This window comes from Strix uralensis, chromosome 1 (assembly GCF_047716275.1).
Source record: "Strix uralensis isolate ZFMK-TIS-50842 chromosome 1, bStrUra1, whole genome shotgun sequence".
Classification (NCBI taxonomy): Eukaryota; Metazoa; Chordata; class Aves; order Strigiformes; family Strigidae; genus Strix; species Strix uralensis.
The window spans coordinates 78,008,248-78,021,774 of record NC_133972.1 but is presented as its reverse complement, the minus strand read 5'-3'; the positions used below and the strand labels follow the sequence as shown (position 1 = coordinate 78,021,774).

Genomic DNA, 13,527 nt, shown 5'->3' with positions numbered 1-13,527 from the left:
CAGTTATCTCCCTTAATATATGCTCACAGTGGAAAGGGGAGCACGAGTCTCCTCTCACTTACTCAGGCTGTGAAACTCAAGACTGCCTGGCCTGGAAATTTCACCCAGGTTCTCATAAATAAACATTTGCCTTCTCTCATTAACCCTGAACATGCCAGGCCGTCAAGGCCTGCACCTGCCTCCCTGAAGCCACAGCAGGCAGGATCCCCATCTCCACATGCTCCACACCCCAGCACAGCTTTGGCTCCTGAGCCGGGCACTACAGAGCGGGCCAGCTCCTCAGACACGCGAGAAAAGGCCACTCGTGACCCGGCCCACCGTAGGTCAGCCTGGAGGCTGGGAGAAGCCGTCCTCTCCAGACACCGATGACAGACCCGGGCTGCTCCCGCTCCAGCCTGAACCGGCAGCTCCTCCATCCTGGTAGGACCCTGGGGCTGCCCCTGCCCCAAACGGCCCGGCCCCGACCCCCCGGGGGGACACAGACCCCCACTCCCGCTCTCCACGCCCCCGAGCGCGGCCGCCCACTCACTGCGGTGCCGCGGGCGGTGCCAGCCGGGCGGCCGCCCCCGCCGCCGAGCCCCCGGCCCGCCCGCCGCCGCCGCCAACCGCCGCCAACCGCCGTCGGGCCGCTCTGCCTCGTCGCCAGGGCGACGGCGCGGGGCAGCGGGGGGTGGGACGGGCCTGCCGCGGGCCCCGCCCCTCTCACCGGCGTCACGTGACGCAGCAGGCGGGCGCGACCGTCCCGCGTGGCTGCGCGCGTGCGCGGGGGGGCCGCGGACACGCCTCGGTGGGCGAATGGCGACGGGGAGGGTGTGGGGGGAGAGGGGCAGCGGGGCGTCGGGGGGCGGCGGGTCGGCCCCGGTGTGGGAGGCGGTGGCACGTCAGAGCTCCGTCAGGAACCGAGTAGCGTCAAACGGGGTCCGTGCCGGGCGTCGGGAGGCGCGTCACGTCATTCCTGACGGTGGCACCGCAGGACGGGGGTGGGCTTGAGAGTGACTTTACTGTCGTTATTGTTAATGGTGATTGTGTGTGGTGAATAAAGGCACCAGCTAAGCCCCGGCGTACGGAGGTCATACAGAAGTGCCTGTCCACGGCCTGCAGAGATTGCGCAGAAATTCCTATCTGTAATACTCATTGTTGGAATGAAGTCTCAACTGTTTTTTTTTCCCCCAATGTTTTTTTATTATTTATCGTGACTTATTAGAATGCACATTACTAATATTGATGCAGGGGCAAGCTTTGAATGCTATACGTATTCTAAAATACATATATTTACATTATAAAAATCTTGATGTTTTTTCTTGGGCCTTTGTATCCCACATTTCTTCCCTGTGAATGGAAGGCATGGTTATTAAAAAATTGCATATTTAGTGTCCAAGTCTCGGAGTAATTTTGGTAGTGAAGTCTCATTTTAAGCCTTAATTCTCAACATTAGTTTGAACTTCCTCTTTTTTAATGTTTCTGAGAGCAAGGGGCAAGAAAAGGAGGGGATCTTTTCAAGACGGTAACTACCAGTGGTACCACGGAGGGAAAGGCAGAAAATTGTTTTAGAAATTCAGATTCCTATCTGCTTCACCAAGCTGGCAGCTCAGGCTTGCTGGGCAGAAACGGGAAGCTGCCTTAATTATACCTCTACCCCCCCGCCCCTTTCCTCATTAACTGGTGTGGTAACTTTGTGAGGGTTTTAGCACTGTTGACAGATTAATTGATTCTATCTCAAGTCAACAGGGTGGAATGTGGGGCTATGGGAATCGGTTTTCTGGAATCCAAAGGCTTTGACCACTCACACATAGTTTGCTGAAATGCGAGTACAAGAAAACAACGTATTTTCTGAAACAGAATATGCCCATTTCCTTTATTGAAATAAAACATCAGAGGTGCCTCCTGGGTAAAATGAAGTTCAAAGGTGAGACATGAGAAGAGAGAAGGTACCATCACCCACAGGCAGAATTCAGGCAGAGATTCAACAGGAGTTGACAATATGTAGCAAAGTGTTTAACCATGTGTTCACCTGTGAGGATGTGTTTGAACGCTGTTACTCCACAGTCAGTGGAAAGGGTGCAGCAGTTGCCCCTGTGGTGTCCCCACCCTGCCCTCGTCCCCTTTCCTCTCCCTCTCTGCAGCTTAGCCTTGTCCCACGGCTGCCCTTCCTTCCCAGTGATGGGCTCCCTCCTCCTCCTCCTCTGGTGCTGCCACCCAATTTCCACATATACCCCTCTGCCTACCTTCCCCTGCAGGACTGTGGGGCTGAGGATTCCTGGGACCCTGCTGGGCTTGTGTGCCTGAGTGTTGTTACATGGCCTGCAAGACTAGTTTGTGAAACTGTAATCCCTTCTCCAAGAAGGTTAATGGAAGGGAAGGAACCTACAACTGCTTTAATCCTCTGATCTGGGAAGCCCCTAGAACATGTTCTTGGTTGCTTCTGGGGCATTTCTAGTCTAATTACAGTCACTTATAAGAGATCTGGCACAAGCAAGAGGTCTGATGTTTAAATAATTTTAGTATTAGTTTTGCACAGGTGCAACACTTAAGTCTAAATTGTGTTACCAGGACCTTGTATCTGTCAATTGTTGGTATTTTGTAATGCTCCCCAACATTTCACACGCATGAAAACAGAAAGGCTGTAGACAGAACTTGCCAGTGTTTAAGCCAAACTTCAACATGACACTGCAACCCAATCACTTAACACTTCATTTTGTCATAAAGACAGGAGAGAGGTGCTGTGCTGTGCTCTTGCTATGAACCAGGAAACTGAAGGAAAGGCAACAGGCTGGAACAAAGAGACCCAGGAACTGCAGCAATGTTTGTGAGCCTTGCAAAAAGGCCTCCAAGAACACCCTCATGCACCTGCTTCCCTGTTCGTTTCACACAGCAACATGAGCTATTGCTAATTTTCTGTTGAAAGAACCTTCTTTGGTTGTGGTCCTTAAAGGTGTTGATGCTTTGCTCAGATGCCAGGGTAAGTACCTGAAACTGGCTTCTCCCAAATGCCATCACAAGTGCCAGCATGCATGTTGAAGCTGGTAGGTGTTGTGTAAACTTCATTTGGTTTCTCTTTGAATGAGTTTGAGCCAAACGAGCGATGTTTCTGTGTGATACTTATTCGCACCTGTATCATCCCACTGATCTTCGTGTTGCATGTGGACTCCTGCAAGCCCACGGAGGTGTTGTGTTGAAATGCACTCTCCATTTTGCACAATCCCAACTGTAGCACTACATAAACAGTAACTGGTTCACCCTTCCTTTGCTTGTGAGTGACAGTCAGATATTTACTTTACGCAGCTAGAACACCAAAGGCAGTGATCCAGACATGGGACACCACCATACACCGGTCTCATCACTTCTCATGCAGAGGGGTTTTAACAGGCCTGCACTAACTTTTCACTCTGTGTGTTGGGAGGAACTACTCCAACATGAAATGCCTCAGTTTTCCCCTTCTTACCTGCATGTGACTGCTACTGGTAAGGGTGGGAATGACATGAACTTTCCTAAATGCATCTCTAGAACTGCATTGTGCATCCTGCTAAATGGTGTTTCTCAGGAAACATGATCTACTTTTGTGAATGGGAGTAGCTTGGTTGTATTAGATAGCTTCCCCCAAAAAGACACGATGAAAAACCCTAGAAATCCAGAAAAAAATCCCAGAAAACCCCCTAAAAAAAAATCCATCAGTCTCAGAAATCATCTTTTGCTCTATTGCATCACCAGTGTCTATTAAGTAGCTCTGGTTCGCACCCATAGAGCTTGGAGGAAAGCATTCATCTGTCTTTAAAGATGATAGTCTGTACCCCAAAATGAGGAGATCAACTACTTCAAGCTCAGTAAGCCCAAAACATCCAAGTTTGTGCACGCTTTGTTTGTAGCATTTAGTGTATTTGAAAAGCCCGGAGGTAACCCGCTTTTGGAAGAGGAGCAAGGGCTAAACGAATTGCTCAGGCTCTCACCAGAGGTCTTTGGCAGGACTGGATGCACACACGTGGCCATGGAGCAGGACAGCATGCCAGGCTCTGTCCTCCCAGCAGGAGGAGATGGGACCGTGAAATCATGCCCATGTGTAATTGTACCCATCAGATGTGTGACATATGGCTGCATTTGGTGGGTACATGGTAGAAAAACACTATCAGGCAGCCTCTTGTCTCTGGGAGGCATCCTTTCAACACTTGGGCTTTTAAACTTTGCCATTAAGACGCTGCTGTTTTGGTACAACGGGCAGCCTCAGCATGGGGACAGATGGTGCTTTACCTCAGTAGGGCCCTTGTAGTCCATATGAAGCCAGAGCCACAGGTGGCTGAGGTTTGAAAGCGTCTTTCCCCCCCTCTGTGACTTTGCCATAACAACTGGAATTTGTTAGATGAAGATGTCTGTCGCGGTACAGGATGCGGGCTGGCAAGGGGCTCCTCTCATGTGCTCAAGGCGCTTGAAGGGGATGATTAATGGAAGAGAAGATGCTTACTCAGGGGCCAAAGGAAGCACATCTTTCTTCAAGATGATGCTTTGCTTGAGAAACACGCTTTTAGAGTCAATTCTGCAACTATAGAAACCAACAAGGAGGCTTTCAATCTGAGCTTTTTTGTTACAGAAGCTCGCATTGCCTTTACATTTCTACATTTTGGAAAGAAAACTATGTACAATACTAGACTTTATCCACCTGATCTTTTATCTGAAAAAGGTAGCGTACAGATATCTTGTCCCAGACACTTGTGCATGAAAGGGAGCAAAGTGAAGAAAGACTGCAATAACCTTTAGAGTGGTTTTATTTGTTCTAATGCTACAGATGATGCGATGAGGTAATCGCTAGCATAGCTTTTTACTGTGCTTAAACAGCTGTCATGTTTATTAGAAGTAAGTCCACACCCAAAAAGTAACACCTTAACACAATTGGCTGCATTTTAACTATGTACAAAGTTCTGCTTAAAAGGCTATGTTTAAGAGCATAGTGTAATGATTTAAGCATACAGCTACAATGACAAGTTTTATACCAGTAATGTTAACAGCACAAAACCCCCACAGCTTGTCTGAATGTTATAATACACTTGAAGCTTGAGTTGTGCTTAACTCCTCTAAAATCAATATAAAATGGAGCAACTTGCGGCTTTAAAATTTTCTTTTACTTTTGCACCTGCTGTGAATCTTTCCATATTTTTTTAGTCATTTTGTTTTGCCTTATTCCCCTCCAATATGTTTCTTTTTCTTTTAAACTTAGAAGGCTGTGAACATTAATTTTTATTCTACATGCCAGATGCCTCAATATGATTTGGAGTAAAGATGAGAAATTTCAGTTCTGTAAACAGGCATATTGTTATGTATTCTTAAACTCTAAAACTTTGCATCTGTCTTCAGGGTTGTTTTTTTTTTTTTTTTGAGTTGGGATTTTCTTTTTTTATTTTTTTTTAGTTTAGCATATGGGCTAATTATCAAACTGATGTTGCTCAGCTGAATCTGTTCTTGTCAGTAATTTAAAACACCTGGTAGAAGAATTGCCCTAAGAGTTTAACAAAAGCCAAGTGAGGTATGCAACAAATACCCTAAAAGACAAAGTAAGCATACTGCAGATAAATTAATTTAGTCTTTTTGTAAATTCCAGATTCACATGGCTTGAATTTTTAAAATGTCAAAAAATCCACTGCTGAAAGAAGCAGATATTAGCTAAATTCTTGTGAGGCTCAATTTCACATATTAAACAGCACATATTATTTTCATAAAATATAAAAAAAATAACCCACAGCAGAAATATTTTTTTTTAAAACTTGAGTATTTGTACACCATGCTTTGCAAGTAAGATTTGTTTAACAGTTTGATGATAGCCTTACAAGATTCTGTGTGTTGAAACCAACTAGCCAGCTGCTCCCAATATTTTACATGGTGCTTTGGTTTTAACCCTAATTTCATGTTTATTGAAAGGGTACAGTAGCATGCTGTTACTCAAAACATAGCAAATATATGCATAAACCAGATTTTTTTCCAAAATATTTGAGTGTCCAAATTTTGTAACCCTGACAAATCCCCTGTGTCTACTTAGCTCCCTTGCTCAACACACACTGTTTGGGTACAGGTTCCATTCCCCAGTACTAGGCAGCTTTCAAAATACCTGTTTTAAACCAGCAGTACTCCTCTGTTTCTTCTTCTTCTTCCTGGCCCAATGGAGAATTAGTTCAAGTAGCTAAGAATTTGGGGATGCAAAGCCTTATGCTTTCTTTGTTTAGCTCAGGGTGTCTGCAAATTTTGTTTTCTGACTTCTCAGTTTATTGGTTGCTTCATTTCCAGGAGAGTGGTGCTATCATGTGGAGAGAAAAATGACTAGAAGTCCCTTGGAGGAAGGACAAAGATCTAATGGAGATGCAGTGCAGAAAGGCAACCAGGGAAGGTTCAGGCAGCACTGACCTATACGGCCAGGCAGCTAGGCTATTGTGTTTTTAAACAAGATGGAGTTGTATTCATGGGTAAAGTGAATTTCTGCAGCAATACCCGCACAGTATTGGTGTGACCAGCTTGCCAGACCCCTTTAGACAAAAAGCAGTTTCACTGCAAATGGTTTCCAGGACCACATATGTAGTCCTGACACCTGTGCGATGCCAGGCGTGCTTGGTGTGGGTCACCTGAGCCTTCTTGCCTCCAGATCGAGTGTTGCAGGGGTTTGGTTCTCAGTGGTGGTGGGGCTATGCCTTGGCTTTCCTTTTTGCCTAGAAAGGCTGGACAGTCTGTACTCTCGATGCAGGGAATCAAAAAGCAACATGAAGACAGCATGTAGGTTTTTCACTTCTCACTTCAGAGAAAGGTAGCTGGTCTTTCCATACATCAAATGGATCATGGCAGCTGAATGGACCATTCAGGTGAATTATTCTGCAAATTGCCTTGCTTTCATTTCTTTTTTTTTTTCTTTCATTTTCTGTCACGTCTTTCAGTTGACTATAATCTATAGACACCTTCCTTCATCTTTTTTCCCATTACCCAGTAAGCATTTTATTTCTTACAGATGGAGTGTTTTCTCTCAAAGCTTGAGGCATCTGGCAGGAGTTGTAGCTAAAAGTGGATCATGCCCCCCCCATCAGAAGTGGCTGTTGACTTCCAGAGGTGCCATGCCTCCGTGCTGCCTTTGCACAGGCATGCTTGGGGCTCAGTTCCTTGTGCCATTTTAGAGATTAGGTGGGGCTGGTTTGAAGTTGTATGTGAAATATGCTCCAAATAGGCATTTTTAGGGGATAAGCTGTCATGAAGTACTACTTCCTCACCTCTCCTCAAATTCCAAACCACTGAGTTGACACGCACATGGTCAGCATGAGAATGTATTTTCTCGTTTGCGTGTATTTGCCATTTAGGCAACATTCAGTCAATATTCAGCACTCTCAAACCTTAAGGTCTGGCCTTCATGCTCAGCATAGCTGTTACCCAGTGGTGGCCCATACCGATACGTCTCCACGCTCTCAGCTGGTTCTGACTTTGTGGGGATTGGGTCATGCTGGTAGAGCAACGCTGACTTTATCATCCCAAAGTCTTCCTGAATCTTCATCCCTGAATAGATAGCACCCGAGACGTTTTCTGCCATGTGGGTATAGCTCTGAAGATTTTTCATATCGCAGAGGTTGTCGCTATATTTCAGTGTGGACGGCTTGTAGGCCTGGTAGGACACCTTGGTGGTGGTTGTGATGACAGTTTGCAATGGTGGGGCTATGGGAGAGGGGCTGGGACCATACCTGCAGGGGTAGTCCCCACCATAGTAAGGGTGGTTAGCGCTTGTTTGTATCTGTCCATAGTCACTCCGGTCTCCGCTGCCAGTTTTTCCCCAAGCTGGTTTCAGTCCGTAATGTCTGCCAGGGTTATCAAAACTCTTATCATGGGTGGTAACAGCATTGTAGTGAGATCCGTTCAAACCAAGGGGGTCGGCGTCGATGGCAGGACTTGTCAGATCTTTGTAAAACGTTGGGTAAGGGCTGGAGCTTATAAAGGCAGGAACTCCAAACTCATAGCTGCATGGTCTGGGCACGTAGATCCTTGGATTGGAGCACTTTGGGTATGGCAATAGCTGGTCCTCTTGGAAACTGGCTGAGTCGTAAGATGCTTTGTAGAGATCAGTGTTTTGCAGCGAAGGGTAAGACTGAGTTGGAATTGAAAAATTGGTGTCTGTGATGATACCAACCCTTTCTGGGCCATCCATGTAGGGCAGATTCTGTAGGTTGTTGGCATAACCACTGCTGTCGTGGTATCTCCCTGCCTGACAAAAACAAGTAGATCATTGGGTTTGGGAATCAATACTGCCCACACACACTTAATATCTCAACACTTGTTCTATTGCTCATTTCAGTCTCAAATGAACAAATGTAGCATAGTGTAAAGCTTTGTTTTGTCCTGGGATCCCCAGTACATGCTTAGGACACCTTATTAATTGACTAGAAATCTTCACTTAAGACACCTTTTAAATTGACTAACAACTCTTGCCTTACCTCTGAGTTTAGAGGTTTCCTTTTCTGGGAGTGGTGAGAAGTGGACATTTGCTTCTTAATTGCACTTCGTCTTGCCTCTGCCTCCAATTTGCTCTCTGGCCTGGGGTGGTCATGGACTCCTTTAGCCTAAATTAGTATTAGCAAAAAATTAGATATGAAATGGAAGGGTGTAAGAGAAGAGAAAATGCAGTAAGTAGAATGAGATGTAGCCACAGCATAGTCTGTGGTTTGGCACAAGAGAATGGAGAGGACAAACTAAACAACAAGAGGGATTAAATGTAAAAGTAAGTAAATAAAATAAATCATGATTTGCAGGTAGATAGAAGGAGAACATGAGGGAGAAGTCAGTGAGGACTGCAGAGCTGATGAAGGAGGAAAGGTGTTATCTATATTTGTGACATCCAGGAGAGGCCAATTAGAACCAAGGGGAAAAAAAGATAAATTTAGTTTGATTGGTTTTTTGCAGTCCAGGATCTCAGTTCTGCTTTATAACAGCCACCACTAAAACAGTATAAATAGGCTTTAAAGAGGTTTCACACCACCATATGAAACATATTCTCTACTCTAAAAACAATAAACACCTTCTTGAATAGGACTGAAAAGTATATATCCTGGAAAGCCATCCAAAGATGCTCAGCCATTGAAACATCAGTGGATATGCAGATATATGTATCCAAAGCTATATTTAATATGATGAAACAATGTATTCTACATGTCCTTACCCATTACATTCCCCTGAATGGACCTACAGTGGGAAACTTAAAACTGCTTTCAAAATGCTTTCTTTTCTCAAATAGAAATTAACTTCTAAGCAGGGATTTATCAACTTTTTTGATGGTAAAAATCTTCAGGTTTTGCACGTCTGTAACAGAATATAATAATAATAATAATACAGGTGAGAATTTGGGATTGTAGGCACTTTGCTTCCATGCACTGACTGGAGAACAGAATTCACTGCAGTGTGGGTCAGGGGAAAAAAATAAAATCATCCATCAGAGAATGTAATCTCATAGAACAAAAAATTTTTGTGAAGTTTTTGTCCTAATGTTGCTAAAAAAGAACAAATCAACATGAAATTTCAAACTTTAGCTTTCTAAATTTCCCTTTTTTCTGGCAAGTTTTAAAATCCTCTTAAAATTGAAAGGTTATTTTCACATGAAGTAGAATTTTCACATTTCAACTTATGCAAAGTAAGGCTTTTCTTCCCTCATTTATTTATTTTAATAGGAAATAAATATTAGGTTCTTGGTCAGATTCAGTTGTCAGATGCACCAGGGTGTGGGACAACATTTTTGTTCATATTTGTGTACTGTAAACGGGAGAATTTTAGACATCAATAATGATGTTATAGTTAAAAGTGAATATAGTTAACTCTTAAGTACTGCTTTTAAAAAGGCATCCAAATGTTATTGTTTTATTTGTTCTTGCCATGTTTGTACTACAGAGGAATTCAGTCATGTACCAGAACTCCACCATGCCCAGCGTTACACAGAAGAAAAAAAAAGAAAAAAGTGGGGGATGGAGAAATATCTCTATATATAGACGATATAATTTATATATAGATTATATAATTTATATATGTGTGTGCGCATATGTATGCATGCCCTTTACCTGGAAGAATATTGCTTTGCCATCAAGCCTCCAGAAGTTAGTGACTGGATAGCCACTATGACCTCGGCAAGGAATCAATTCAAGGGCTGAGTTACAGTTTGGGCAGGTTTTCTCTGCGAATAGAGATAAAGAAACTACTGAAGACACTGGTTAAAGGCAAGGATGTTGTCTAAGAGTAAACAGAGCTCAAAAGCAATATGATCAACCTTCACTGAAATTCAGATTAAAATATGATGTTCAAGGAATGATATGAACTAGAGCTGCATACTTGATATAAATGCTAATGAATTAAAGGATTTTAGATCCATTTCCCCTGAAGTATTTAAAGAAGGACATTGATAAAATTTGGAAACAAAGGTATTTATCACAGTCTTTGCAATTATGCCTTAGTCTACATGCAAGTAATGGTGATGCCAGTTTAGAAATCAAGCCCAGCTGAGAGAAGTGGTGTCCCTTGGACATCCCAACTGTCTTTGGGCGCCTCTCACTTTGTTGCTTCTGCCGAGCCTTGTCGCATATGGCGGGGCGAAGCTGCAGCCGGCCTCCACCAGGCAGACCGCAGCTCCTGGCACACACCACCACCCCCAGGCAGGACTTCTTGAGGATCTGGCAGTTGTGGTTGTTGGTGTTGCGCATGGCCCAGCCGCTGAGGTGTCTCTGCGCGTTCTTCTCCTCGCTGGAGTAGATGAACCGCACGTAGCCGTCAGGCCATTCCTGGAAGGCATCGAAGTGCTTGGGCTCCTGCAGCGGGGCAGACAGATGGGTGGGCGGGAGGGCAAGGCAGCAAGGAAGAGAGCAAGGGAATATTAGCAGGCTATTTCAAACTGATGGTTTTGCCCTGTTACAAAATACAAAATGGGTAAAAAAATGGCTTTTTCTATGAGCACCCAAGCATTTATTCAAAAATGCTCTATAAAGGGGAAAGGTAGTCTGACCTTCCATGTCTCAAAAGAAAGTCAGGATCCTTTCCTCTTTCACATCACAATCCATAATAACATGGTCTGTTGTCACAGATGCCTCTTCGCAGTGAGGTTACCCAGTTGGAGGAGATCAGCTTTGTTACCAGAAGTTACTGACTGGTCTACCACCAATGTGCCCAGACAAGAAAGAAGCCAACCTGCTCATGCACACTCTTACCTTCTCCTACTTGTGGGACCGTGCACCTGCAGACTGGAAATTAGAAACTATAGCTAAGAAATGGTTTCTCAAAGTACATCTAATATGAGTTGAATAATACTTCTGCCAAAAAAAACCCTAAACCCCAAACAAACAACATTACTATTGCAAATATACTTCCAATATATGCTTAGGAGTTCAGAGGAAAAACATTTCAATTTAGGATTTCAACTGCTTTCTGGAGTTCCTTACCAAAATATAATTACCAGAACAATGAAAGAACAACTAATATTTTAAACTCTAAATATTTACAGTGCAAGTTCCTGAAACACTCATTTAACATACATATGTACCACATGTGAGCAATCCCAGTGAATGCAGGTAAACTACCAGTGTTTACAGCATTAAGCCATCCTATAATTGCATGGATCTGTGAAATTAAATAAACTCTAAGATGAAAAGTGTTGTGAATTAAACATGCATTTAGAGCTCACAACTAGAAATAAGTGAAGTGCTCATTAACAATAAAATGTCACATCAACAAACCAATGAAATGTTTAGGTGACTTGAATTATAGTAACAGAAAATAATCAATCCAAGATTGTTTTCAACATTTCTTTAAACGGGGAACAAGGGAGAAGAAAACCAGCCAAACAGTGAAGCTAAAGACTGTTTTAGGACTTCATCTACAGCTAGCCAAAGCTGTGTATCAAATCCATATTTTTATTACAAGTCATTTTCTAAGGACTACTGCAGCCCATCCAGACCCACGTAATTATAGTTGAAAAGATGCGGGAGAACCGTTAAAGCGAAGCTTTACCCAGCTAGGAGATTTAGCCCCTGGCTCCCCAGCCGCCTGGCCCCGCGTTATAGCCAGCCAGGGATTTTTAATACCGCTCCCCCCGCCCTGCCCAGTACCTGCGGCAGCTTGGGGTCGTTGATGTCCCAGGTGAGCTTCATGCCGGGGGGCAGGGGACGGCAGCGACTCCCGCTTTTTTATGCTGTCGGGGCGTCCCCGGGAGGGGGGGAAGCTACCAGCCGGCCCCTCAGGCGGGCGAGCAACGCCCCCCGCCCCGGGCGGGCAGGGTCTGCTCCCCCTCCGCCCCCCAGGCGGGCTCCGCTGCCGTTACCTGGAGATGGGGGGCAGCCAAGGGGGTCTTGCTCGAATCGACCCCCCCGCCCCCCCAGCTACTGGGGGCCGTGACCTCTGTAAATCTGAGCAGGGTCTGGAAGTCTAATCCGGCGGGAGCGGGTCGGGGCCCGCCGCCAGGCGCATCCCTGACCCCTCGGGATGCCCCTCAGGTGTGATTTCGAGCGCGGCTCGGAGCTGCCTGCAGCTTGAAAAGCCCTTGGGGGGAGTCAAAGGCACCGTACAAATAAGTTCCTCTTGCTTAAATGACGCGTACACCGGCACTTTAGGTTTAGATGTCAACGAATTAACTGTTACTAAGCGTGTTCTCCCTTCACGCTGTGCTTTGTGACACCAGGTTTAAGACACAAAACCAGAATCAGTGCCATTTTACTGATCAGCGTGTTTTAACCTATTAGAAAGTTGCAGGTAACGTTTTTTACCTTCTTCGTTTAGGAAAAAAATTAGGCTCTTGGGGAAAAAAAAGTTTGCTTTTAGTTCTCAGAAGCAGCAAAAAAAAAAAAAAAAATGAAGTGTACACAATATTATAGTGACTGAATCGTTGAACGCCGAGCGCTGCTAAACGATTTAAACGATCCCACCTGTTCTGAAGGATTCTCATTCGCTTCCATCCCCTCTGAAAATCTACTGAACTTTACCCTTAGTTGTGCAAAATAAAACCCAGCCTGTAGCAGAAAACGCCGGCTGTGACAGACCCCGACCCTCCTGACAGGGGGACGATGGGCTCCTCTGTCGCGCCCCTCTGCTCGGTCGGGGTGTCAAACCCCATCACCTGGGTGCCGAGGGATCCTCCCCAGGTGCCGCTTTTTAGCGCGGGTGTGAAATCCTCCTTTCCCACCCCCCACGCACACACACTTTTTTTTTTTTTTTTTTTTTTTTTTCCTTTCTCCCCTTCTGCTACCAGAGCCCTGGACAGAGTTAGGGTTGTTGAGGGAAGGAGAGACATTCGGAGCTGGGGGAGGCGCTGTCTGAGCGGTTCCCCTGAGCACCCCACGCGGGTGTAGCTGCAGGGAAGGGGGGAAGCAGCTCCCGCACCCCTCAGTGCGGAGCCGCAGCCCGGAGTGTCCGTATCCGTGTCCCCCCCCGCCGCTCCTGCTCCGTGGCCCAGGTAAGCGCCGCTCCCCGCGGCGGGGAACCGGTGGCCGGGCTGGGCTGGGGTGGGGTGGGGGGAAACACGCATGGTGAGATCCCCCACGAGGGGACACCCGCGGG

At 45.5% G+C, this 13,527-nt stretch overlaps 2 protein-coding genes across 12 annotated transcripts in view; both read right to left on the bottom strand.

The window, feature by feature from the left end:
- Positions 1–621, bottom strand: part of MAK (male germ cell associated kinase) — a 32,275-nt gene extending 31,654 nt beyond the window's left edge. For 10 of the 11 annotated variants that reach the window (XR_012629332.1, XR_012629333.1, XR_012629334.1 and 7 more), the window contains exon 1: positions 530–621. The gene's annotated coding sequence lies outside the window, so the exon portion shown is untranslated. Of the gene's footprint in view, positions 1–318; positions 390–529 lie in introns of those variants that run through there. The other variant, XM_074872017.1, reaches the window with a different exon arrangement.
- A 6,706-nt stretch (positions 622–7,327) lies between these two features.
- On the bottom strand, positions 7,328–12,125 carry GCM2 (glial cells missing transcription factor 2). Its single transcript, XM_074892812.1, has 5 exons — positions 12,084–12,125; positions 10,538–10,790; positions 10,050–10,162; positions 8,439–8,564; positions 7,328–8,209 (listed from the first exon to the last, which is right to left on the bottom strand). Exons 1-5 carry the CDS (start codon positions 12,123–12,125, stop codon positions 7,328–7,330), a joined length of 1,416 nt encoding a protein of 471 aa, XP_074748913.1.
- Positions 12,126–13,527: the final 1,402 nt, after the last annotated feature.